General features: G+C 38.9%; 1 protein-coding gene across 1 annotated transcript; it reads right to left on the bottom strand.

The window, feature by feature from the left end:
* Positions 1-5,372: 5,372 nt before the first annotated feature.
* Positions 5,373-11,553, bottom strand: masp2 (MBL associated serine protease 2). Its single transcript, XM_023991142.2, has 6 exons — positions 11,470-11,553; positions 10,442-10,664; positions 9,932-10,109; positions 7,160-7,291; positions 5,759-5,955; positions 5,373-5,576 (listed from the first exon to the last, which is right to left on the bottom strand). Exons 1-6 carry the CDS (start codon positions 11,475-11,477, stop codon positions 5,412-5,414), a joined length of 903 nt encoding a protein of 300 aa, XP_023846910.1. The 5' UTR covers positions 11,478-11,553; the 3' UTR covers positions 5,373-5,411.
* Positions 11,554-25,732: the final 14,179 nt, after the last annotated feature.

Below are 25,732 nucleotides of genomic sequence, written 5' to 3'. Positions count from 1 at the left end.
TATCTATATCGGGTGAACCATGTAGAAATTCCGTCACTTTTTGTACATGGTCCCCCCCATTTTAGAGGACCAAAAGTATTGGGACAAATTCACTTATTTGTGCGTTAAAGTAGTAAAATGTTAAGTATTTGGTCCCATATTTGTGGCACACAATGACTACAAATATGTTGGATAATCCTGACTGAATTGTGAATAATGATGAGTGGGAAAGTTAGATGCACAAATATCATGCCCCCAAGGCATACTAACCTCTCACCATTATAATAACAGGGGAGGTTAGCATTTTTGGGGGGGGAGTATGATATTTGTGCATCTAACTTTCTCACTCATCATTGTTCACGTTTCATTCAGGATTATCCATAATCATGGTAGCATCCACATTAATGTAAGTGTTAGAAATTCAAGAAACAAATTCTGTTTTTATTTACAATAAAAATGACTCAAGTGACACAATACATTATTTACCATTAATTTCTAATGGGCACAAAATAATCTGAAACACAACCAAACCAAAAAGCAAATGCATCCAACAAGTTTGTAGAGTCAAACTCTTGATGTAATTATTGCGTGCTAGGAATATGGGACCGAATACTAAACTTTTGACTACTTTAATAAACATATAAGTGAATGTGTCGTAATACTTTTGGTACCCTAAAATCGGGGGACTATGTACAAAAAGTGCTGTAATTTCTAAACGGTTCACCCAATATGGATGAAAATAACCTCAAATTAAATCTGACAGTCTGCACTTTACCTCATAGTAATTGCTTGATTTCAAGTCCATACTTTGAGTATAGAGCCAAAATAAGAATAAATGCTTCACTGTCCCAATAATTACGGAGGGCACTGTATATCGCCTCCTGGTATCAATAAATGCTCATAAACGCTGACATTATTTGCCAGATTGCTTTGGTGCCCCTTTTGTGAGTAAATCACATGATGGCTATCTCTTTAGGTACATTAAGTAGAAGTGTTATTAGCATAGGTAGATGTTAATGACCAGAACAATTAGGGATGGACCAATTCTGCAACCCTTTTGATATGTTGTCTTGGTCTACTCCTCTGGTACTTTACCTACTCAGGAGAAAAGTGTGACACAATACCTGATTCTTGCCCCTGGAAGCTGTAACAAAATTGTGGTTGATGTTAACTTAAATTGTAAGCAAATACCTTGGACAATCCATTTGTGGTCAAAGATTGGTAACCCAGTGATCTGTTGACATTATATTTAATCATATTTTCCTGAAGACTTAAAATGAGAGCTAATCGTTCCATTCCTGTCAATTTTGTATACTGAATATTGATATGTCTCCTAAAACCTTGCCAAATACTTAGCCTATTTTGCTTTCCCTTTTAGTTAATTACTTGTTTTGACTGCTCTGCATATTATGAACCAATATACATAAAATATAACTTAGAATTCATTCTTTTTGGGAAACAACCAGAATTGGTTTATCCATCTGTACTTAAACCCTGTATATTTAGGAATGTTAATGTAAGAAAGGATATCAGATTTGATATGTAATTGTGATGTAAGCGTGCATCCGTGTAGTGTGGGCCCATGTGAGCTATCTGGTTGTATTGACAGGACATCCTTGTTAATAGGACAGACTTAAAGGGCTGTAAGATCACATTTGAAACCAGTTGTTTACAACAAGGACATGGTGGCAGCAAGGAGGCACATGTCATTACAATGAGATGTCAACAGATTTATATATACAGAAAAGTGTATTCAAGGAATTTATGGTGAAACATGTTATCTTCACCTGTATTACGATGTGATTATTGTACTCCACGTGAATATTAATTGAAATGCTCTTAAGTCCGTTACGCACTCGTTATTGCTTCCAATGTTCCTTGAAAGAAAAAGGTGTGTTCAGTTTGAAATGGTGCATCTTGGGAGCCCTCTGTATGAAATGAATGAACATGTACGTACTGTACATATATTTTATCATTGAGCCACAGAGTTGTGTAATCAAAGTTTTGCATTCTGATTCATGAGGCTTTTTTTTATGGAACTGACGTGGCAAGCGGAGTGTGTTAAGTATGACAGCTTTTCTACAATAAAGCGCACAATCCTGACATCACTGTGTTTTCATTCACAACCTTTTCATTTACTGCTTGTTATTTTTCCCAGTGTATATAAAAATGTGCTTCCCATCCATGGATAGAAGAATGTAATGCTGTGTGTTTTTTAATGAGCTAACGGCTATAGAGGATTGCCTCAGGCAGACTAATATAGGACATTTGATCCACCATTAAATGGTAAACTTAACTCACGGCTTGTGATGCCAAGATACTCTTCTCCGTATCGTCTATATATTGATCCAGAAAAAAACGTTATGGATTGTTGATATTCAATGAAGTTATTTTATATGTCATGGTGTGTATATTGTTTGGCCCTAAGATACAATTGTAAAGGAATAATGATGGGTGTGAGGGAAAAGAGGTGACTGGCTACGTACTGTTGCTGTATGTGTCTCGACAGTCAGTTGATGGGTTTCATGGTGTGCACAATTCCTGTGACATTACCTCCACTTAACCAGTGTTCCTGGAATGAGCAGAAATTACATGTAAGCAGTGTGTGAAGTGTCTCAGCATTTTGGGGGGTTTTGATTGGGAATTGAATATGGTTATATTCATTTTATTGTCATTATTTCAGAATATTTCCCTTTGTTTTGCATCAACTATCAATCTGAATGTAAACCAAGTCTTTCAACCATGTTTTAGTGGTAGACATTAAACAAAACAATTATGGCATTTGTGAGGTCTGAAATGAGGTGAGTGACTTAAAGGAGGCCTTCAAGCACAATAGATCCTTTTCTTCAAAATGTCAAGGTAATGTCATCGTCCATGAGAACTCACGCAGCTTATCACAAGAAACTGTTGGCCTTAAAATAATAAAGTTAGGCTCATGCTAGAAGCAATTTGTGAGAACTACAGTTCTCTCCCTCCAACAATAGCAGTTCATTTAAAGGGGCAATCTGGGATTAATACATCCATTTTTGGACTGTTAAATTAATGATAGCCTATAGCCATTGATTGTGGATATAAATGATAAATGCCTCATGAGCTCAATTCAACTGTCTTAAGCCATTGCAACCCACAATTGTTTTACACATTTTTCTGTAAACAATGTATTTAAACACACTGCTTTGATTCACAACATGATTAAAACTAATTTTGTTCTCATAGAATAGAGATGGTTAATCCCTGCATCCATAGTTGTAGCTATGAATTTGAGTGATTACATTTATCCAGCCCCATCCCTTAGCTGCTTGCTAAAGTGTCTGAGAACAGGCAATTTCATCAGACTGAAGCACCGTAGAATATCAGTTTTTATAGATGAGTAGCTAGGGAGCACTAAGAATAAATGCATATTGTATGAAGGTTAAACAACTACAAATCATTGCTTCTTAGACGGAAGACATAGCAGCAGCTGATTTGACTTTTAAACTACTTTTACTGCATTAATTTAATGCTTCAAGTGCCTGTTTGTGTGGAAAATATCAGACCGAGTAACTGTTTGCATATAGTAATTGTGAAGTTCTGGGTTTGAGGGTCACTACAATATCTGCTACCTTCGGAAAATCATTGGATATTACAAGGACAGTATTACGGCAGTATTTTTATTTGGGAGGTTCATGTTACATCAGAAACCAGAGGGCAAAATTGTGAATATGGGTATTTATCTGAATGCGTTGGAACTATTTAGAGGTGTCCCACAAGGATGCCCAGTGTCTCTTTAGTTATTATACTAGCTATTGAGATGTTGACCATCTGTTTGAGGAACTAATTTATAGATATGGCCCAGAGTTTTTTGTGGTAAGGTCATGTGATCGGGTAAAACTCTGGGGCCTTTGTTGCAGTAACATTGGATGTTCATTGAAGTCGAGGTAAAAGTGGGCACGTCTAGGGTGCTGATGTGCTTTGATCCGTAAGATTTTGTTCTCCTCTGCTTGGCAGTGTACTGCATGACAGCACCCTATTTCAAGGAGTCCTGTTAGTCTGGCTCCAAGTCACTGTTGCACTTATATTGTTTAGTCTTTCTTCTGACCTCTGCATCTGTACAGGTACACAAAGATTGCTCTAAACAAAATGCTTTTAAAGCTACAGTCTGGGATAGTAGTAGGCTGCCCTGACTGAAGCTGTGAAGATGCCTGGGGGAACATCAGGACAGAAGTTGCTACTGTAGCATCACATTCATAGGAGATTAGCCTCCATCTTGGTCTCCAGAGCCTTCACTTTGGTCTCACTGGCATTCAGTATGTCCTTCAGAAGTATTAGGATCTTCAAGAGGACCTCAGGTTACTCCTCTAGGGCCTTGAACCGGACCTGAACGAAATTGGGATCCTCAGCCTTCACCCCACAGACACACCACTGAACAGCACAGCTACCACTGACTTCATAATCACATTATAGAATATAATTGAGTAGAATAGTCCAACAACAACAACCTGGGAATGGGGGGGTGAAAAACCCCAACAGCAATCACAAACACACACTACTAATTATCAAACTAAGCAACAGAAAGTGCATGTGATAAACACACACCATTTCACCATCTGCCAGAGTACAAACAAGATTCAAAAAGAAATGTAGTACTGCAGGGTGTAAGTTAAAGAACAGATCACGATTACAGTAAACCCTAAATAACAACCTAACTACACCAGAGGGGTATCCTATGAAGCACGCTAGATCCACTCAGGGTTTTAATACTTATTGTTAATGCCGTCTTTGGTGTGGTTATCAATGCATGAGCACCTTTTTTCCCCCACTCCTATCAATAAAATAATTTAATCATAATCATTTTATTTTTCATACAAAAGTTTTACTGTGCGTGAAGTTTCAAATGCATTCTGTCATTACTATCTTCTTTTTCAATGAAGGTGATGATGACAAAATCTTTGCGAGAGCAAGGGAATCTGATTTCATTGGTCTTTAACTTGAGGCACAGAAACTTAATTCAGGGTAAATGGAGTTAGCCTACCCCAGAGCAGGTTAAGGATTCATTGCCATAGAACTGTACCTGGCTAAAAGGTGAGCCACATTCGTATGACTGGTTATACCAAGTTGAACTCCGAGTTGGCCAAAGTTACCTTGCTAACTCCTCAAACCTGATTCGTAGGATACCACTCTGGAAACAAAAAATTGTCAATGTTTTGATTGATGGGAAGTTAACTTATCTAATTATGGCTAGAGGGTAATGCTCTATTTGAAAGGGAAACCTACTTGCCAATAGTTGCCTGTAAATTACTGGAAAATTCACAGTAAGCCCTTTACAATGTTATGTAATTAACACTGGAGTTTGCTTGATGAATGAGGCTTTTTATATCATGTGGATTATCAAAGATTTCAGACAAGGTATCACATTGGCATAGCATGTGATATGTTTTAATATTTAAGTTCTACTATGCTTTTTGAACTCCCAAGCTGGTATACTTAATCTTCCATCCCTTGTTTTTCCCTGAGATGTCCGACCTGAATGAGACATGTACTTGGTAACTGCCCGTGTCTATCTTGCCAGGAGGAGACGCTCCACAGAATGGTCCGTACTCTTGTCCTTCGGTAAAGATCTTGGAAGAGAAGGAAAACTTGGTCAGGAACTCCAAGGCCATACATCTTCCAAGGGGGGACAGCAGACAAAGACAAGTTGCTTCTAGAGCATGAGTAGGAATACATTGTGTATTCATCAGCCCTTGTGTCTTTGATTGGTTAGTTTTAAAGGATGGCCCTACGCTAGTATGCACCGGCTGACCTTCAAGACATCATATGGACAGGGGACATCCGAGTGGCCCTCTACGTCAAACGGTTCCTGGAAGTCCAGTAGCACTCTGAATCCCTCTGGTAGGAGTATGGTGTAGTTACAATGACTCATTGTGGGGTATGGACTGGGGTAACCCGGGCTGGCCAACTCTCCTGACCTCTCCGTCAGCACCTGACCTCTGCAAGGTACTACAGAGGAAAAGACACAAATCAAATCAAATTGTTTGTATTTTTTTATTTATTTTAAAGCAGTTTATTCTCATTCTTTGAAGCACTTCTAAAAGACATAGCCTAGTTAATAAAAAATGGATAGTAAGTGCAAAAACATTGAGAAGCTTTGCATTGTCTTGTCATAATTCGCCCTTATTATCTTTTAGTGGATGCAATATCCTTCTGGCATAAGCAATCGGGCTCATTTATACTGAATTATTACTCTAGTAAGTACACAGATGTTGTAATAGACAACAACAAATCGATATCTCTAAGAGGCAGAGTTGCTGTAATTTATATAATTAGAGAAATTTGAAAGCGGATAATCATTTTTGTCTATTCATCCCCTGATATGTGGTGTCACTTTATCCTCTGGCTAAGAATAACAATTTAAGGCACGTCCACGTCGGTAATTGTGATTAATTACCTAGCATCAGTGCGCTATTAGCGTTGAAAACAGGTATCAATTTTCGACGCCTTTTCCAGGGAGCTTTTCCCTTAGGAATCTCTAGTAATTAACCTAGCCTTGCGCCAGCTGGCAGAGATCAACTACTTTCTACAGCTCTGTGCTTCTTCACTCTGAAATTACTTTGTAATCACTCCACTATGCTGTAATGAGCTGCTGTGTGCTTACTTATTTCAAACACGTGGCAGCAGTGTGCCCTGCTCTGAAAGTGCTGTAAATTATCTTTAGAGATGGACATAAAGTCTGTTCTGTGTTCATGGGATAAGTGAAGGACAAATTGACAGTCAAATGACTATCCTCAGGTACACTCCCAATTGTCTGTTCTTTGGGGCCATTAGAATTCAGAAAGTAAAACATACATTCAATATTGTTTTTCTGTTAAGACATATTTCCCCTCAGTTTCTTTGTGCTGTATTCAGAAACATTGGAGAACTTCTTTAAGTGGTATGGATAGGAAAGCCAATTCTAATTACATGTGCTCTCTCTTTGTAGTATTCATGAATATATACATGTATTCATGTTTGAAACCATTCCAAGCTGAGAGGAAAGCATTGCATTTGTATAATGAATTAATCAAAAATGTAACCTAAACTATATAGGCCCTATAGGTTCGCAAACACTGCTATCAGTATTAGACCGACAAATCAAATCGTATGAATAATACTCCCTCATTCCATGGGATTTCCTGTTTTTTTGTCTAGTTTAAATCACCCTTACCAGTGCAGGACCTTTTGTTGTCATGGAGCAGGTATCCCAACCTGCAAGTGCAGTAATAACCACCAACATAATTGTGACAATAATGGTCACACACAGACTCCCCATCTACCGTGCTGAGGCACTCATTGATGTCTGTGAACAGGGAGAGAGAAGCCAGTTAATATAGACCTACAAGAATAATGTTACATTTGGGTTGTAGATACAAAAATACATTCAAAAGATGGGTTCCAGGTCATTGAGGATGCATTGATAACATTTCAGGTATACATAATTATGTATAATTGATAATTAAGGGATTTACAAGCAGTTTTAGAATACACGTAATTATTAGTGTATAGATGATACAAGTAGAGAAACAAGTAAAGTGAAGTTCATATATTGAATTTAAATTAATTTCCAGAAGTAATCATTTATATTGCACATTCATAGGCACATTTATATTGGTCCGACGCAGGACAATTAAGTACTGCTATATAGGCAATAGAGTCTGAACAGTCATCTCGGGTCAGGGGCCTTTTTTTCCTGATTCCTCTACTGAATTGGTTATTCTGAGATCCTTATACCTACTGTTTTATATTGCTAGTTGGTCGTTGTGAGGAAAAATCTGAAGATTTGGGGTTCTCTGTATATAAGTACCTTCTGTAGTCTGTCCCCAACAGCAATGGGCTGACAGCACCATTGTCAACATTCGTCTACTAAAGAATATATATATATTTTTTAAATAATTGTTTCCCAAGGGGTTGTGCATGAATTATACAAATGTGAGTTATCCAGAGTCTCCTGTTTCCTGACCCAGAGTTAGCCCTTGAACAGTTCTCCTCTATCTTTATTCCTTTGGTGGATAAACACACGCCTTTTAAACAATTTAGAGTCAAGAACAGATCAAACCCTCTGATCTTTCAGAGTTTATTCAGATGAGGAACCAGGCTTAGGCAAAAGCAAGGAAAACTGACTAACAGATTAGCAATCTATCAGAAAATGTAGAATCAGATGTATTATCTCGATTTAGAAAGCTAAATCCAGCTACTTTCTAAGCTCTATCTCTGCTGGTGATCRTTCTAAATTTTGGGAAACAGTTAATTCACTGAAGTGTACAAAATCCTCTTCTTCCCTACCTAAGCAGGTTKTGTCTGACTCTGGCATCATTGCTGAAAATAAGGAGATAAGGGATGCTTTTAATCATAATTGTATCTCGTCTTCTTGGTAAGCAACTCCAGTGTAGATTTTGCCTTGTGTTTTAGGTTATTGTTCTGCTGAAAGGAGAATTKATCTCCCAGTGTCTGGTGGYAAGCAGACTGAACCAGGTTTTCCTCTTGGATTTTGCCTGTGCTTAGCTCCATTCTGTTTCTTTTTTATCATGGAAATCTCCAAGGTGTAACGATTACAAGCGTAGCCATAACATGAAACAGCKACCACTATGCTTGAAAATATGGAGTGGTACTCAGTAATATCTTGTGCCGCATTTGCCCCGAACATAACACTTTGCATTCAGGACAAAAGGTTAATTGCTTTGCCACATTTTTTACAGTATTGCTTTAGCGCCTTGTTGCAAACAGGATGCATAATTTGGAATATTTATATTCTGTACAAGCMTCCTTCTTTTAACTAGGTTAGTATTGTGTAGTAACTACAATGTTGTTGATCCATCTTCAGTTTTCTCCTATCACAGCCATTAAACTCTGTAGCTGTTTAAAGTCACCATTGGCCTCATGGTGAAATCCCTGAGCGGTTTCCTTCCTCTCTGGCAACTGAGTTAAGAAGGACGCCTGTATCTTTATAGTAATTGGGTGTATACATACACCATCCAAAATGTAATTAATAACTTCACCATACCCATCAACAAATAGGTGCCTATTTTTGCGAGGCATTGGAAAACCTCCCTGGTCTTTGTGGTTGYATCTGTGTTTGAAATTCACTGCTCGGCTATTGCACACAGTGAGTCCATGCAACTTYTTATGTGACTTGTTAAGCAAATTTTTACTCCTGAACTTTTTTCGGTTTGCCTTAACAAAGGGGATGAATACTTATTGACTCAATACATTTCAGTTTTTCATTTTAAATTAATTTGTAAATGTTTCTAAAAACACAGTTACACTTTGACATTTTGGGGTATTATGTGTAGTCCAGTGACAAAGATTCTAAATGTAATACATTTTAAATTTAGGCTGTAACACAACAAATTGTGAAAAAAGTTAAGGGGTGTGAATACGTTTGGAAGGCACTGTATATGAATGCAGCTGCCACTTCATTAAAGCRGTTAGATTCAGTTTATCATAGAGCTTTAAACGGCCTACCGGTTCAATACACATCACTGCAGTATTTTCCATGAAGTAGGCTGGCTCTCTTTGAAGTKTCATAGGTCAATTGATTCACTGCTATTTTTACTTTTACAAAAACTCCCTCAGTACCTAACATCATTAAAAACCTTTAAACATATCAGTTACCATACCTGGTCTCAGGGATGGCTAACTCTAGAAATTCCTTCAGTTTCCTCAGTTATGTAAAACAGCTTTTTGTTTCTTTGCACCCCATGAATGGAACAATCAACAGAGTTCCCTATAACTGGATGTACTGGTGCCTCTCGGGCAGTTCAACATGTTGATTGCGAACCTCTTTGCTGAGGAATGTGATTGTTTTACTTCAGTGTGTTTTGTATATTTGTATTTTATTGTATTTTGTCAATTGTGTTCACGCAGGGTTTCCTTGCGGAATAGATCTTGGTCTCAATGGGACTCCCTGTTAAAGTAATGGTAAAATAAAATTCTACTTRACCTTCTGAGGTGTAAAATGCTTGAAAGCCTGTGAAACGCCCCTCGTTGGAGTAGTCACTTCTGAAGACTACCGACATGATGTTCCCAGCCGACAGGATAACTGTGTTCCTGGGGGCGTCTACATACTCTTTCTCCCCTTCGCCACAGAAACGCAATGTCTCATTGGCCTCTGCAAACACCTAGTTCAACATGAGCACAGACAGATTTCTAACAAGTTAATGAGTGCATGCAGTTCTTGAGGGTGGTTCTGAGGACCAGTGGAGGCTGATGGATGGAGAAACCGGAGAAAGAGCACATTGTAATGGCTGGAATGTAATAAATGGAACGGTAGCAAACATATGCAAAAAATAATAATAATCTATAAACACAACTTATTATTATAAATTAATGTGTGAATGCATAACTTTCATTTGCAAATGTTTAATACCGTTCATTCCAATGTAGCCATTAGAATGAGGTATGCCCTCCCAATTTCTCCCTTCACCAGCCTCCACTGCTCATGACTGTTTACCTGAATATAATCATATTCACAGTGGTGGGAGGGTTCCAGACTGAAGTGGGTGAAGTAGAGTTTAACCCTGTGGCTTTCTGGGACGGAGATGTTCCACACTGTGTGATGGTTGTTGGGGTATGGGCGAGGGAAGTTGGGGGAAGTGAAGCTGCCAAACAACCCCGTCATTTCCACGCTCAGCGATACAGGAAGCAGGACGGCGAGGACAGATACACAATACGCACTGTGTACCAAAGTGAGATGAAAACATTCAAGCCACAGTCTGTAAGATTTACAGCAATTTCAGCTAAGGAAATATACAAGTTCATTTTGAAGAATATGATTTATACCATAATAAGATCAGTAAAACTGCCTTACTATATCATAACCAAAACAATGGACCAATTACCCTATTGTTTATGATTTTGTTGTCATTGGAGACTTTGTAAACAAATTATGTAAAACTTCAAATCATAAAAAAGTTATGTTGCTTTCAAGTAATGCCATTCCTTGAGCACTGCATGTTAAAATCTTATTGTGGGATGCATTTGCTCCATTGTTGATGTTTTTGTTGGTGGTTCTCTATGTCATATTCATGCACTTTATAGGGGCAATCTGAAGTTGCTACATACATTTTTGGACTTATACATTCATTATATGTACTCATTGATTAAAAAAAAATTATTACTTATTAATGCCTCATGAGCTTAGTTCAACTGTCGTATCTCATCAGAACCCAAAATATAAGCTTGTTTTACTCCAATGTTTGTAAACAAAGTAAATGTAAACCAATATTATATAGCCTCAAAACATGGTTCAAATTATAATTATGATATCATGGATGATCCAGCCATAGCTCTGTCTATGAATTTGAGATTGATTACATTTCTCCAGCCCCATCCTTAGCTTTTTACAGAAACAGGGGCGGTGAGATCACTTTGTTATTGTTTCAACTGTTGATTGCCCATTTAAAACAAGTGTGGCTTTAGACTACATTCTTAAGATCTATTCATTTGATTCCTAATGAAGAAGTCGCAGTGATAACTTACCAGTTCATCTCGGCTGCAGGAGATTCCAGAGGAGCAGTGTCATAGGTTTTGTTCAGTGTCTCAGAACGTTTGACTATCTTTGAACCCTTGTGCTCTCAAGGTTAATGAACTAGCGTCCTGACTAGCCGACTTTGGGCAAACAAACAAAGCATGATGGACTCATGATTTTCCATCTACAACACCCTATAACCCTGTTGACTTTTACAGCATCAATCTGGTGCCAAAAACTGTTTTTAGACTATTCCTCAKTTTATATATATCTACTGTACCAGTACCTGTCGTTGCTGTATATGTTCAGAGCCATATTCCTATAAAAATGAGAGAGGATCAAATGTTGTTTAAGTGTTCACCTGCCTCGTCTTCTTTTGGGGTGCTGCTATAGGCCACCAATTGCTAACAGTCAGTATTTGGATAATATGTGTGCAATGCTTGATAGTGTGTGATGTCAACAGAGAAGTCTATTTTATGGGTGACCTGAACATTGACTGGTTAGCAACTTGCTGTGCTCTCAATAGGAAGCTTCTAATTGTGACTAATGCCTGTAATTTGAGCCAGGTTATCACTCAACCAACTAGAATGCTTACCAATAGTGTTGGATCAGTGACATCCACTTGTATTGACCCTATCTTCACTAATGCTGCAGAGCTTTGCTCCAAAGCAATATCTGTTTCCATTGGCTGTAGTGACAGTAACATTGTGGTAATAACAAGGAAAGCCAGTGTCAAAGGTTGGGCCTAAAGTCATTTATAAGACATCATACAAAATGTTTTCTCAGGACTCTTGTTGAAGATGTAAAACATTTATGTTGGTATGATGTGTATGAGGAAGTGATTTCAGGTGCAGCACTGGAAGTATTTGTAAAATTATTAATGCGAATTGTTGACAAGCATGCACCTGTTAAAAAGCTAAACGTGAGAAATTATAGAGCCCCCTGGATTGATGGTGAATTGAACAATTGTATGGTTCAAATAAATAATGCAAAAGAGGTGGTAAACAAGTCCGGCTGCTTAGCTGATTGGTTGAGATACTGTAAATTGATACATTTTGTGACTAAACTTAAAATAAGAAATTATATTACCAAACAAAGATAAATCACATAAAACACAATGGATTTTTTTATTATAATATGGGCATTGAAGTTGATGTGTCATTTATAACCAAACCTTTTGATATTGCCAATCATTTCAATGACTATTTCCAGAGTTGTGGACTCGAATCACATGACTTGGACAAGTCTGACTTAAGTGACAAATTTGATGACTTGTGACTAGACTTAATAGAAAATAAAATAACTTGAGACTTGATTTGGACTTGGAGCCTCAAGACTTGGGACTTGACATTGATGACTTGAATTTATCTGGCCAGGTTTGATAATGTTTTGTCACTTATTTTGTGGCACAGAGTCTACGTGGATTACTCCACACGCAGCCAGCGACAGTAGCCGCAGCATCGCCCTTGCAAAAAAAACTGCAACAGGTTGGATAGAGAAACGCACACTCTGCACTCTGATTGGACCAGCAAACTATCAGTCAACACAGGTCAGGTGGTGAGCTAGCGCAGATAGCTTTTTTTCTCTTGTTGAAATGTTTGCTCTTGCTTTAAATGCATAGGCCCTATGTGGCACATCTATTTTCTATCTAATACTACAATAAATGCTAGCGTTTCATAATTCCATCCCCATACCGTTTATTGCAACACGTAGATATTTCTGTTTCATGTTTGATAGGTCTACGGTACATTTTCATTTAGCCAACCATTTCTTACCCTCTGAGTGGGAGCAATGTTTATTGTGCACATGAACGTTCACAAGACTCATGAGGAAGAAATGTTGTTTATTTAATTCKATGTATGGTTAACTTTGTTCATATTTCATGGGTTATGTCAGAGTTCCTTGTGTCTGTGTCCTATGTCTCTGTCATTCTGGTTGTGGATAATAGGCGCACATAGAAATAGGCTACCTGGCCTGCGCGGCATGCTTTGGAGTCAGAACATTGAATAAGAGAAAATCATTGTTCCATGTATGAATGGTGTTGAAATGTCATTAATAATCATTAAGTCTGATAAAGCGAAATGTACTGTACATTGGAAATTGCCTTTTACATTGTAGAATTCGTTTATTGGTTGTAATTGAGTAATTGTATGGTCCTGGGGACAAAGTGCTTATATTATGTAGGCCTACCTGTTTGAGCTTCTGTTAGACAGATTCGATTTGGTTTCTCAAGTGGAGGCTGTACAGTCTTAACCTCTACCTGTGTCCGTTCAGATATGATAGGTTAGGCCTGTTACAAAGGCTATTTCTTTTGGGCAATTGCCCATGTYTACTTGATAAATCTACTTGTATATTTTGTATGATATGGCGCTTTCACAATTGGATCACCAAGACCTGTAAATACATCTACACTCTGAGCACACCAACCTTCCTTGCCTTCTGTTGATTTCATGCCCTTACGACTGCTACACGGTCCCTATTTTACAATTACATAGGCTAATCAAAGTGTGTTGTAGACAAAATAATGAAAAGGGCTGTCTCGTAGCCTCAATAAATAGAAAAAGATATGTAGTTGAACAAGTCGTTGCATGTATAGATTTATTTTTTACTTGACTTGAGAACTTGTGACTCGACTTGATTTGACTTGCTTTTAGAATATATGACTTGGACTTGACCCGTTCTACTTGGAACTTGACTTGAGACTTGCTTGTGACTCGAATAATAGTGACTTGGTCCCACCTCTGACTATTTCACTAGTAAAMTGGAAAAACTCAGAAGTGAAATGACAACATTGAACAGTGAACCATCATACTTTTGTAAAAAAAGATCTGATAATGAAAGAGAAGGATTGCGGTTCTGAATTTGGTCAAGTTAGTGTGGAGAGGTGGAAAAGCCACCAGGTATAGACAACCTTGATGGGAAACTATTGAAGTTGGTAGCAAACTGTATTGTCACCCCCAATTTGCTAGATCTTTAGAAGCTAAAGTAATTCCACTATCTAAAAATAGCACCCATGCTGGCTCTGACAGCCTCCKAATAATTTTGCTGCCTGTTCTTAGTATACATATGGAGAGGATTMTGCTTGACCAAATACAATCCTATTTTTCAGAGAACAAGTTAACTACTGACTCTCAGCATGCATAGAGAAGGGCACTCAACTTGTACTGCACTGACTCAGATGACTGATAATTGGTTAAAATAAATTGATAATAAGATGATAGTTGGAGCTGTATTGTTAGATTTCAGTGCAGTCTTTGATGTAATTGATCATAAATTGTTATTGGAAAAACTCACTTGTTATGGCTTTACATCACCTGCCATCACATGATTGGAGGGTTATGTATCCAATAGAGCGCAGAGAACATRCGTCAATGGAAGATTCTCGAACATCAGATATGTACAGTACGGTGTCCCTCAGGGCAGTTCCCTTAGGCCGTTACACTTCTCTATTTTTACAAATGATTTGCCACTGGTTACACTAATCTAGAATGACTATGTATGTGGATGATTCCACACTCTACATGTCAACACCAAAAGCCAGTGAGCTCACTGAAATTCTACATAAGGAGTTACAGTCAGTATCAGAATGGTTGATTAATAATAAACTGGTCTTAAATACATCTAAAACTAAAAGCATTGCATTTGGTAAAAAACATTCTTTAAGACCTAAACCTTAACTGGAGTCGTACATAAAGGGTGTGACCCTTAAGCAAGATAAGGAAGCTAAACTCCTAGGTATAACATTGGATGTTCAATTATCAAGTCATATTGATAAAGTTGTTGTGAAGATAGGGAGGGGTATGTCTGTTATAAAAAATATGTTTGGTGTTTTTTACACAAAAATCAACAGTACTGTGTTTTTACCCCTAAGCAATAAGACTGCTAAATATACTGAACAAAAATATAAATGCAACATGTAAAGTGTTGGTCCCATGTTTCAGAAGCTGAAAWAAAAGATCCCAGAAATMTTCCATATGCACAAAAACCTTAGTTCTCGAAAATGTTGTGCACAAATGTATTTACATCCCTGTTAGTGAGCATTTCTCCTTTGCCAAGATAATCCATCCACCTAACAGGTGAGGCATATCAAGAAGCTGATTAAACAGCATGATCATTACACAGGTTCACAATAAAAGGCCACTCTAAAATGTGGCGGTTTTGTCACACAACACAATGCCACAGATGTCTCAAGTTTTGAGGGAGCATGTAATTGGCATGCTGAATGCAGGAATGTCCACCAGAGCTGTTGCTAGAGAACTGAATGTTTATTTCTCTACCATAAYCTGCCTCAAACGTTCTATTAGAGAATTTGGCAGAATTTACCTCCAACCGGCCTCACAACCGCAGACAACATATAACCATGCTAGCCCAGGACCTCCCCATCCAGRTTGTTCACCTGCGGAATCGTCTGAGACCAGCCACCCGGACAGCTGATGAAACTGTGGGTTTGCACAACCAAAGAATTTCTGCACAAACTGTGAGAATCCGTTTCAGGGAAGCTCATGTGCATGCTAGTCGTCCTCACCAGGGTCTTGACCTGACTGCAGTTCGCCCTCGTAACCAAATTCAGTGGGAAAATCCTCACATTCGATGGCCACTGGTACAGTGGAGAAGTGTGCTCTTCACGGATTAATCCTGGTTTAAACCGTACCAGGCGGATGGCAAACAGCGTGTATGGCATCGTGTGAGGGAGCMGTTTGTGGATGTCGATGTTGTGAACAGAGTGCCCCATGGTGGCAATGGGGTTATGGTATGGGCAGACATAAGCTACGGACAACGAACACAATTACATTTTATCAATGGCAATTGGAATGCACAAAGATACCGTGACAAGATTCTGAGGCCTGTTGTTGTGCCATTCATCCGCCGCCATCACCTCATGTTTCAGCATGATAATGCACGGCCCCATGTTGCAAGGATCTGTGCACAATTCCTGGAAGCTGAAAATGTCAGAGTTCTTCCATGGCCTGCATACTCACCAGACATGTCACTCATTGAGCCTGTTTTGGATGCTCTGAATCGATGTGTACGACAGCGTGTTCCAGTTCCCAACAATATCCAGAAACTTCGCACAGCCATTGAAGAGGAGTTGGACAATATTTCACAGGCCACAATCAACAGCCTGATCAACTCTATGCAAAGGAGATGTGTCGTGATGCATGAGGCAAATGGTGGTCACACCAAATACTGACTGGCTTTCTGATCCACTCCCCAACCTTATTTTTTAAGGTATCTGTGAGCAACAGATGAATATCTGTATTCCCAGTCATGTGAACTTCATAGATTAGAGCCTAATTAATTYATTTCAATTGACTTATTACCTTACTGTAAGTCAGTAAAATCTTTGAAATTGTTGCATTTATATTTTTGTTCAGTGTAGTTAACCAAATAGCTACCCGGACTACCTTCATGGATCCTATTTTTGACTCTACCCACACACTCACAAATACTTACACTTACACACAGGCACACACATAGTTACACACTCATCACGCTGCTGCTACTCTCTATTATCTATCCTAWTGCCAAGTCACTTTACCCTTACCTACTGTATATTTATTTACCTTTATTTAACTAGGCAAGTCAGTTAAGAACAAATTCTTATTTTCAATGACGGCCTAGGAAAAGTGGGTTAACTGCCTTGTTCAGGGGCAGAACAACAGATTTTTACCTTGTCAGCTCGGGGATTCAATCTTGCAACCTTTCGGTTACAAGTCCAACGCTCTAACCACTAGGCTACAAGTTGAACCAACTTGTATATGTACATATCTACCTCAATTGYSTACCCCTGCACATCGYCTCGGTACTGGTACCCCATGTATATAGCCAAGCTATCATTGCTCATTGGGTATTTATTCCTTATTTATTTTTATTATTATTATTAAATTCTTCATTGTTGGGAAGGACCTGTAAGTAAGAATTTCACTGTTTTTTACAAAGCATGTGACGATTAAAAATGGATTTGAAGATTTTTGTTGTTCAGTTGTTCAGGCTCTGGTCTTGTTTCKTCTTGATTAAGTCTGGTAAGATGGTCGTGCAGCAAAGAAAGACCTAYCAAAGCTGCAGCTGGCTTGTATTTAAAATGTGTGCGACTGTCCTCAGTGTTTTGTTACTTGTCATGTTTTGTGGTTTGTGTGGACCCCAGGAAGAGTAGCTGCTGCTTCTGCAAATGCTAATGCTGATCCAAATATACAAATAAACCTACCCACTGGTCACATCAATGTTGTTTTCCCACGTCATTTCAATMAAATTATGTTGAACCAACTTGGAATAGACGGTGAATTGACGTCTTTGCCCAACCTGCTCTATTGTGTTGTTTTCCCAAATATTTTATAATATCTATTATAATGACATTAATTTATTATGATCTTACTTGCTTGATGTAGCTTTACATACATTTTTTTACCTTTATTTAACTAGGCAAGTCAGTTAAGAACAWATACTTATTTACAATAACGGCCTACCCCGGGCCAAACCCGGACAACGCTGGGCCAATTGTGTACCACCCTATGGGAATCCCCATCAGAGCTGGTTGTGATACAGCCTGAAATTGAACCAGGGTCTGTAGTGACACCTCTAGCACTGAGATGCAGTGCCTTAGACCGCTGCGCCACTCGGAAGCCCCAATAAGTGATTTATTATAGATGAAGCGTAAAGCAATCAAGAAAGCATTTTCATTAACATTGACCATAACGATCCCAGTTTTTTATAGAAAAGTTCACAGTGGTTAATGTCAACCTATCACAATATAAGTATATGACTCTGCACTTGTGAAAATAACAAACACCTAGCATTACCTGCAACATGCATCAAACTCCACAGAGAGTTTTTACTATTTATAATCAGACACTGACAGTGATCAAACAGGACTTGAGTGGCTAATTATTTTCGACCCTGCTATTATAATTGCAGGGCAGTGTGATGTTTTGATAAAATGTGAGAAACATAAATGCATTGTCTCCTAAAATTCATCACCTAAACATGTTTGTTTACACCTCGTTAGCACCAGGGGAGAGCAATCAGTGTAGATAAAAAAWAAATAAAAGAAAGTGTGTTTCAAATGAATTTGACCAGATTACATCACAGAGGGAGAAAAAAAGCCCTGCACCTGTACTGTGGCAATTACCTTAAGAGCTAAATCTCTTCTAAAGGCTTTTGTAATGCGAGAGCTATTCACTCCTACATTGTGGTGCCTTCCAATAACACTGAATTTTAGCTGCCATTAAAAATTATGGGGACCTTTCAACGAGCAACAAATGTATGATAAGTAAGCTTATAATAAGCCCCCCATTTCCAATGCTGTACACTGCTAATGGCTGGTGTGAATTATAATAATTATCCACATAAACGTCAATGGTCATTTATCTTTGCAAATGACCTGTCTGATTGTGCTCTTCACAAATGTTGCTGTAACCTATTCCTCTGTTTCTGATTGAGGGTTGGTTCATAGGTTGTTTAGCCACAGTTGAGGTGAACCAGAATTGCTACATCAACATTGGTGTTGATGTACTACAATGAACCCTTTCCCTTCCCAGGGCTGAACATGTTATGTGAACAAGATAAGAGAGACTCGTTTGAGTCTAATAATGAGTTGCAAATGACACTGGCCAACTCCATTGGACATAGGCCTACAGTGTCTGCATCAAAACAAGGAACTAATCAACTAGTTATGATATCCATTTAAGGTGACGTTTTCATAAAACTGCAGGAATTGAACTACTATCTACTAGATCTCTTTTGCGTGTCTTCGTGTGTACCATGATTCCAAGGTAAACAGGCAACAGTGTTTCTCTATCGAGACTATGGCCATGTCCGAAATCTGTCTTGCTTGCTACTTACTAAAACTACATACTATGTACTAATTGTACTACATACTATTTAGAATGTTCTGTTTGGTGAAAACGAATACAGTAAGCAACAAATATCAACAAGCCTAGCGGTTAAGAGCGTAGGGCCAGTAAATTAAAGGTTGCTGGTTTGAATCCCAGAGCCGACTATGTGAAAAATCTGTCGATGTGCCCTTGAGCAAAGCAAGAGCATCTGCTCAAATGACTAAAATGTAAATTAATTTGAGGACTGACTTGGTTTGACATTCATTGTCAAATCTACCATTGGAACGGTTCCACATTGCAAATATATCCTGACTAATGACTTCTGTAGCCTTGGAGAGAGAACCTCTGTCACTTGCTGTATCAGCTTCGTATGCATGTTGTATATGAGCAGTACATCGCTGCCTGGCTGTGGGCCTCCATGTTTGGGAAGTTCTCAAGGATTTTGGTTCCTCAGATCGGTTGAGTGAATGCGACCAGATACAGCAGTGCCAAGTTCTTGTAATTTCCTGATGTATATATTTGATATATCTGCTCATTTGAAGATAGGTACCACGTGAACATCCATTTCCTTAGCCTCTATGAATGATATTAGTGTAGCAAAGACAATGGCATCCCTGTAATCACTTTCATTTACCGTGCTCTGATATACAGTGAGACGAAGCACTTGTTGTGACTCTTTGCCTTTAGTGCAATCARATCCCCAGTGCTCAGTTTTTCCAGTGGTGATTTCTCCTGTACCTTAAAGGGAAATTTCGAAAATGTTCAACTTCATAATTATCATCTCCAGCACCACCCCAACATCAACATGTGCGTTTCTATGTCTTGTTGACATCAACCAATTAGAAGACAATCAGTAGCCAATTAGTAGGCAATGCCTACTCATAATTGGTTAAAATCACATGATTCACACCGATGATACCATTGGAAACACTTACAGTGCATTCGTAAAGTGTTCAGACCCCTTTACTTTTTCCACATTTTGTTACGTTACAGATTCACACCCTTTGCTATGAGAATCGGTATTAAGCTCAGGCTCATCCCGTTTCCATTAATCATCCTTGAGATTTTTCTACAACTTGATTGTAGTCCACCTGTGATAAATTCAATTGATTGGACATGATTTGGACAGGCACAAGGTTGACAGTGCATGTCAGAGCAAAAACCAAGCCATGAGGTCAAAGGAATTGTCCGTAGAGCTCCAAGACAGAAGGATTGTGTCAAGACACAGATCTAGGGAAGGGTACCAAAAAATGTCTGCAGCATTGAAGGTCCCCAAGAACACAATGGCCTTCATCATTCTTAAATGGACGAAGTTTGTAACCACCAAGGCTCTTCCTAGAGCTGGCCGCCCGGCTAAACTGAGCAATCAGGGGAGAAGGGCCTTGGTCATTGAGGTGACCAAGAGCCCAATGGTAACTCTGACAGAGCTTCAGAGATCCTCTGTGGAGATGGGAGAACCTTCCAGAAGGACAACCATCTCTGCAGCACACTACCAATCAGGCCTTTATGGTAGAGTGGCCAGACAGAAGCCACTCCTCAGTAAAATATACATGACAGCTTGCTTGGAGTTTGCCAAAAGGCAACTCTCATACCATGAGAAACAAGATTATGTGGTCTGATGAAACCAAGATTGAACTCTTTGGCCTGAATGCCAAGCATCACACTTGGATTCAACCTGGCACCATCCCTACGGTGAAGCCTGGTGTTGGCAGCATCATGCTGTTGGGATGTTTTTCAGTGGCAGGGACTGGGAGACTAGTCGGGATTTCAAAGATTTTGCTGAGTTACGGTTCATAGAATGGAATCAGTCAATTGAAATAAATTCATTGGGCCCTAATATATGGATTTCACATGACTGGGCAGGGGCGCATCCATAGGCCCACCTACTGGGGAGCCAGGCCCAGCCAATCAGAATGAGTTTTTCCCCACAAAAGGGCTTTATTACAGACAGAAGTACAATCCCGCAGATTAAGAAATCAGATGTGGAAGTCCTGGCTGGCGTGGTTACACGAGGTCTGCGGTTGTGAGGCCTGGTGGCCATACTGCCAAATTCTCTAAAACGACGTTGGAGGCGGCATATGGTAGATAAATGAACATTTAATTATTTGGCAACAGCTCTGTTGGACATTCCTGCAGTCAACATGCCAATTACACGCTCCCTCAAAACTTGAGATATCTGTGGCATTGTGTTGTGGGACAAAACTGCACATGTTAGAGTGCAATTCTATACATTTTGCACGCCATATTAATATGATATCTGAGTGACTAACAACAAAATGAATATGAGCCCCCTGGAGGTCAGGGCCTCTCGGCGATGATTACTACAAGTTTAGATAGCTGGCTAGACTAACTAGACTAATTTACAAATCCCATTTAAAAAAAATTACTGGCACATGGGATAATTGTGTGACTGTCAGTGAGTGGCATTTTTGTATTTTATTATGGATACCCATTAGCTAATGCCAAGGCAGAAGCTACTCTTCCTGGGTTCCAAACAAGATTAAGGCAATTATATACTAAATAAAACAGTACATCACACAACACATTATTAAACAATGCAGTACCCAAACATATCTAAAATACATCATCCATAATACAGCAATATAACAATATTATAATGTACGTGTGTGTAGAGTGCGTGTGTTAGCATGCGTATGCGTGTGTGTCTGTGTCTCTGCACAGTCCGCACTGTTCAATAATGTGTAGTTTTTTCATTTTTTAAAATTCTGATTTCACTGCTAGCACAAGTTACTTGATGTGGAACAGAGTTTCATGTAGTCATGGCTCTATGTAGTACTGTGCGTTTCCCATAGTCTGTTCCGGACATTTGGGACTGTGAAGAGACCTCTGGTGGCATGACTTGTGGGGTATGCATGGGTGTCTGAGGTGTGTGCTAGGTCAATGTCAAAGCTGTTCATTCCATAGACTCGTGTGACGTATTTATTCTTGGTCCAGGGATTTTAGCTATAAAAAAGGGAAACCTGCTGATGCAGAACCAAGTTTCGAAACTGCACCTTCTGTATTCTACTATTCTAACTCAACACTAAGTTGAGACCCTGACTGAGTTCCTAATAAAAAAACTAAAAAATAACGCTTTAGATTTTTATTCTAAACAAAATGTGACACTGCCCTGGTAGGAAGAAATGGCAGTAGTAGTGTGGCTATTAGTGTTGTAACAGAGTAGCAGGTCAAACAATACCCTTCTTGTCACTTTTGACAATATATTTAATCATATAAAAGGTAAACTAAAGTAGCATTTCAAATAATGTCCTGCGTAGTCAATGAATTGCTTTTCTGCTATCTTCACTGGCCTTCAGCTTTGGATGACTGTAAACTACCAAATGATAGTGGAAAACATATGTTTATCAGTAGTACATTGTAGTTCGAGGAGTAACATATCCACAACCTATATTTGCATGACCTATATTCATTTATGCTTAGAGCGGTTCACACTGGTTTCTCTCATGCCTGTCACTTAACCTTAATTGTCCATACGTGAGTACTGTAATTTAGACATGTTGCTGTATTGAAACATTTTAACAGTGTAACTTCCTATCTTTTTGACTGGAGAAACGTTCTCAATTACTCTCCTCTCAGAGGATAGAACTGGAAGCAATAGGGTCAGATCCTTGCTTTCAGCTATTCAATCAGACACTGAACAGTGATTACCTCAAGGGAGAAATTAAGTATTTGCACAGGGTCTCTATCAAGCCCCAAAAGATAATGGCCTACTGTGTAGACTGTAACCAACGTAGCAGTTAAAATGCAGATCTTTGTGCGCATCTCCTCTTTTGGTGTAGAAGCATGTGGGGATGTGTTATACTGTATACAACCACAAGCATTACGTTCTTTGAACAGTTAACATAGGAACAAAGGTTTACATCATGAAGGGATATTGACGCATCAATTTTTGAAAACATTTCTGAGAAGAAACAACGACATGGCTTGATGGCAGGGATGAACATGGCACTTTATAATGTTCAGTACGTCCATTCAGACATCAAAGTACATGGCCTAGATGCCCTCCTCCCCCATTAGATCACAAGTCAACATTACCGTCTGAAAGTATAACATCAATTGCCATCATAGAAGCCAAAGACCTTGGGCAAATGTGGAATTTTGATACCCTGTGTCATGACATGCCTCTTCCAGTTGAAAATATGTAGCATCCACGGTCAATATTGAATGTTAACCTGTGCACAGCACATGCCCACAACCATAAACACACACACAAACGTGCATATACACAAAAATGGCATGGCCCTTTTGATTTCAGCATGATCAAATCTCGTCCCTTACTTGCGCAAGACAGAGCTCTCCATGCCCGAGTTCTCTCTCTCTTGCTCGCTGTACCAAAGGTAATGAAGTGCTTCCTCATAAGAAGTCAGCCAGTCATTAAATCGAGAACATGGCCGAATGTGATCAATTGAAAGGAAAGGACTACAATGACAGCAATGTTCTGATGTAAGCCAACAAAAAGCAGTGGAGAAACAGCGAGTGAGAGGCTAGGATCAATGCGAAGCAAATAACAGGTTTCAGGGACTAACAATTCTTTGAGGATGCACTCAAGAGGAAAAGGAGGTGCTGGCCCTGTGGCGACCTCACAGAATCTTTCACAGTATCATCCTGACATTTCTGTGAACATCAGGCACAAATGATACCACTAAATGCTAATGTTTTACAGTCAGAGGATACGAGTTCTTCTCCTCCACTCTCCCTCTTGTAAGAAGCAATCACGGTAGTGTCAGCCACCCACACACAGTAGTGTAAGAGCGGATGTGTCACCTCATTTGAATAACGATGAACAATACAGAGTTAATCTACTGCAATTTAAGTTGCCTACTCTGTATACCAAGATTAATATACTGTTGGGTGTTATTTGGTATGTATAATACACTGAATGTACAAAACATTAAGAACACTTTCCTACTTTTGCGTTGCACTCTCACCTTTTGCCCTCAGAATAGCCTCAATTCGTCGGGACATGGACTCTACAAGCTGTCAAAATCGTTCCACAACGATGCTGGCCAATGTTGACTCCAATGCTTCCCACAGTTGTGTCAAGCTGGCTGGAGGTCATTTGGGTGGTGGACCATTCTTGATACACACGGGAAACTGTTGAGCATGAAACACCCTGCAGCGTTGCAGTTCTTGACACAAACCATTGCGCCTGGCACCTACTACCATACCCCGTTCAAAGGCACTTAAATCTTTTGTCTTGCCCATTTACTCTCTGCATGGCACACATACACAATCCATATCTCAATTGTCTCAAGGCTTAAAAATAKTTATTTAACCCGTCTCCTCCCTTTCATCTACACCGATTGAAGTGGATTTAACAAGTGACATCAATAAGGGATCATAGCTTTTACCTGGTCAGACTATGTCATGGATAGAGCAAGTGTTCATAATGTTTTGTACACTCAGTGTATATGGTGMAAGGGATGGACAACATGCATAAAATGTTGCCACAGAAGTGTCATTGACTCAGACTCACATTGGGTATGACACAGACAAATGTAGGCAATGGAAACAGTTTCTGTCTTAATTACTTTCCCTCAAAGACTCCAGTGGTCTCCCCTCTGTATTCTCTAAAATAATTCTGTTCTATCGAAGGAATTGCTTTTGTCTATGGCCCAAGGCCAGATGTCCGTAACCAAGGGTAAATCAAATAGAATTGATTTGCAGCCTTAATATTCAGAGTGAATTAGCATTTCTTTGTTCTGCACATAATAACTATATTCACATTCATGTTTTCTTGAATGTTACTGCCACTGGGTCACCACAAGTTTTGTTTTTCAATTATTGTTGCATTTCAGAAGAGAGTGTTGTCTTGAACTTTTTTTTATGAAATGGAATGACAACTTTCAGGCAATGTTTGATTCATTGAACAGTAAACTTGCACAATCTTGTCACAACCTTTTTCTGACGCAACAATCGAAATGTAGCATTAATGTTTCAAACATCCATACCCAATGACTCATCTTATTTATTTGGAGTGGTGTAAGAAGACTACCACACCATACTATGAACATTGAACCTCATTAGGGCACACCATAGACAAAAGTTTTACCAAAATAATGAGGCTTTCATATTGGACAAGTTCAGATAGTACTTACAGTACAAGTCAAACGTTTGGAAACACCTACTCATTCCAGGTTTAATTTTTTTACATAATTTTTTACTATTTTCTACATTGTAGAATAATAGTGAAGACATGAAAACTATGAAATAACACATATGGAATCATGTAGTAACCAAAAAAAAAGTGTTAAACAAATCCAAATATATTTTATATTTGAGATTCTTCAAAGTAGCCACCCTATGCATTGATGACAGCTTTGCACACTTTTGGCATTCTCTCAACCAGCTTCATGAGGTAGTCACCTGGAATGCATTTCAATTAAAAGGTGTGCTGTGTTAAAAGTTCATTTGTGGGAAT

This window comes from Salvelinus sp. IW2-2015, linkage group LG7 (assembly GCF_002910315.2).
Source record: "Salvelinus sp. IW2-2015 linkage group LG7, ASM291031v2, whole genome shotgun sequence".
NCBI lineage: Eukaryota > Metazoa > Chordata > Actinopteri > Salmoniformes > Salmonidae > Salvelinus > Salvelinus sp. IW2-2015.
This window is presented reverse-complemented; position numbering and strand designations above follow the sequence as displayed.

Excerpts from the sequence above, each read along its gene's own strand:
- masp2 (XM_023991142.2), bottom strand. Across the intron at positions 5,956-7,159 it reads CAACAAAAGGTCCTGCACTG|TACCTTGCAGAGGTCAGGTG; the intron begins GTAAGGGTGATT and ends TTTCCTCTGTAG. Across the intron at positions 5,577-5,758 it reads GTCCATATGATGTCTTGAAG|ATCTTTACCGAAGGACAAGA; the intron begins GTCAGCCGGTGC and ends TTCTCTTCCAAG.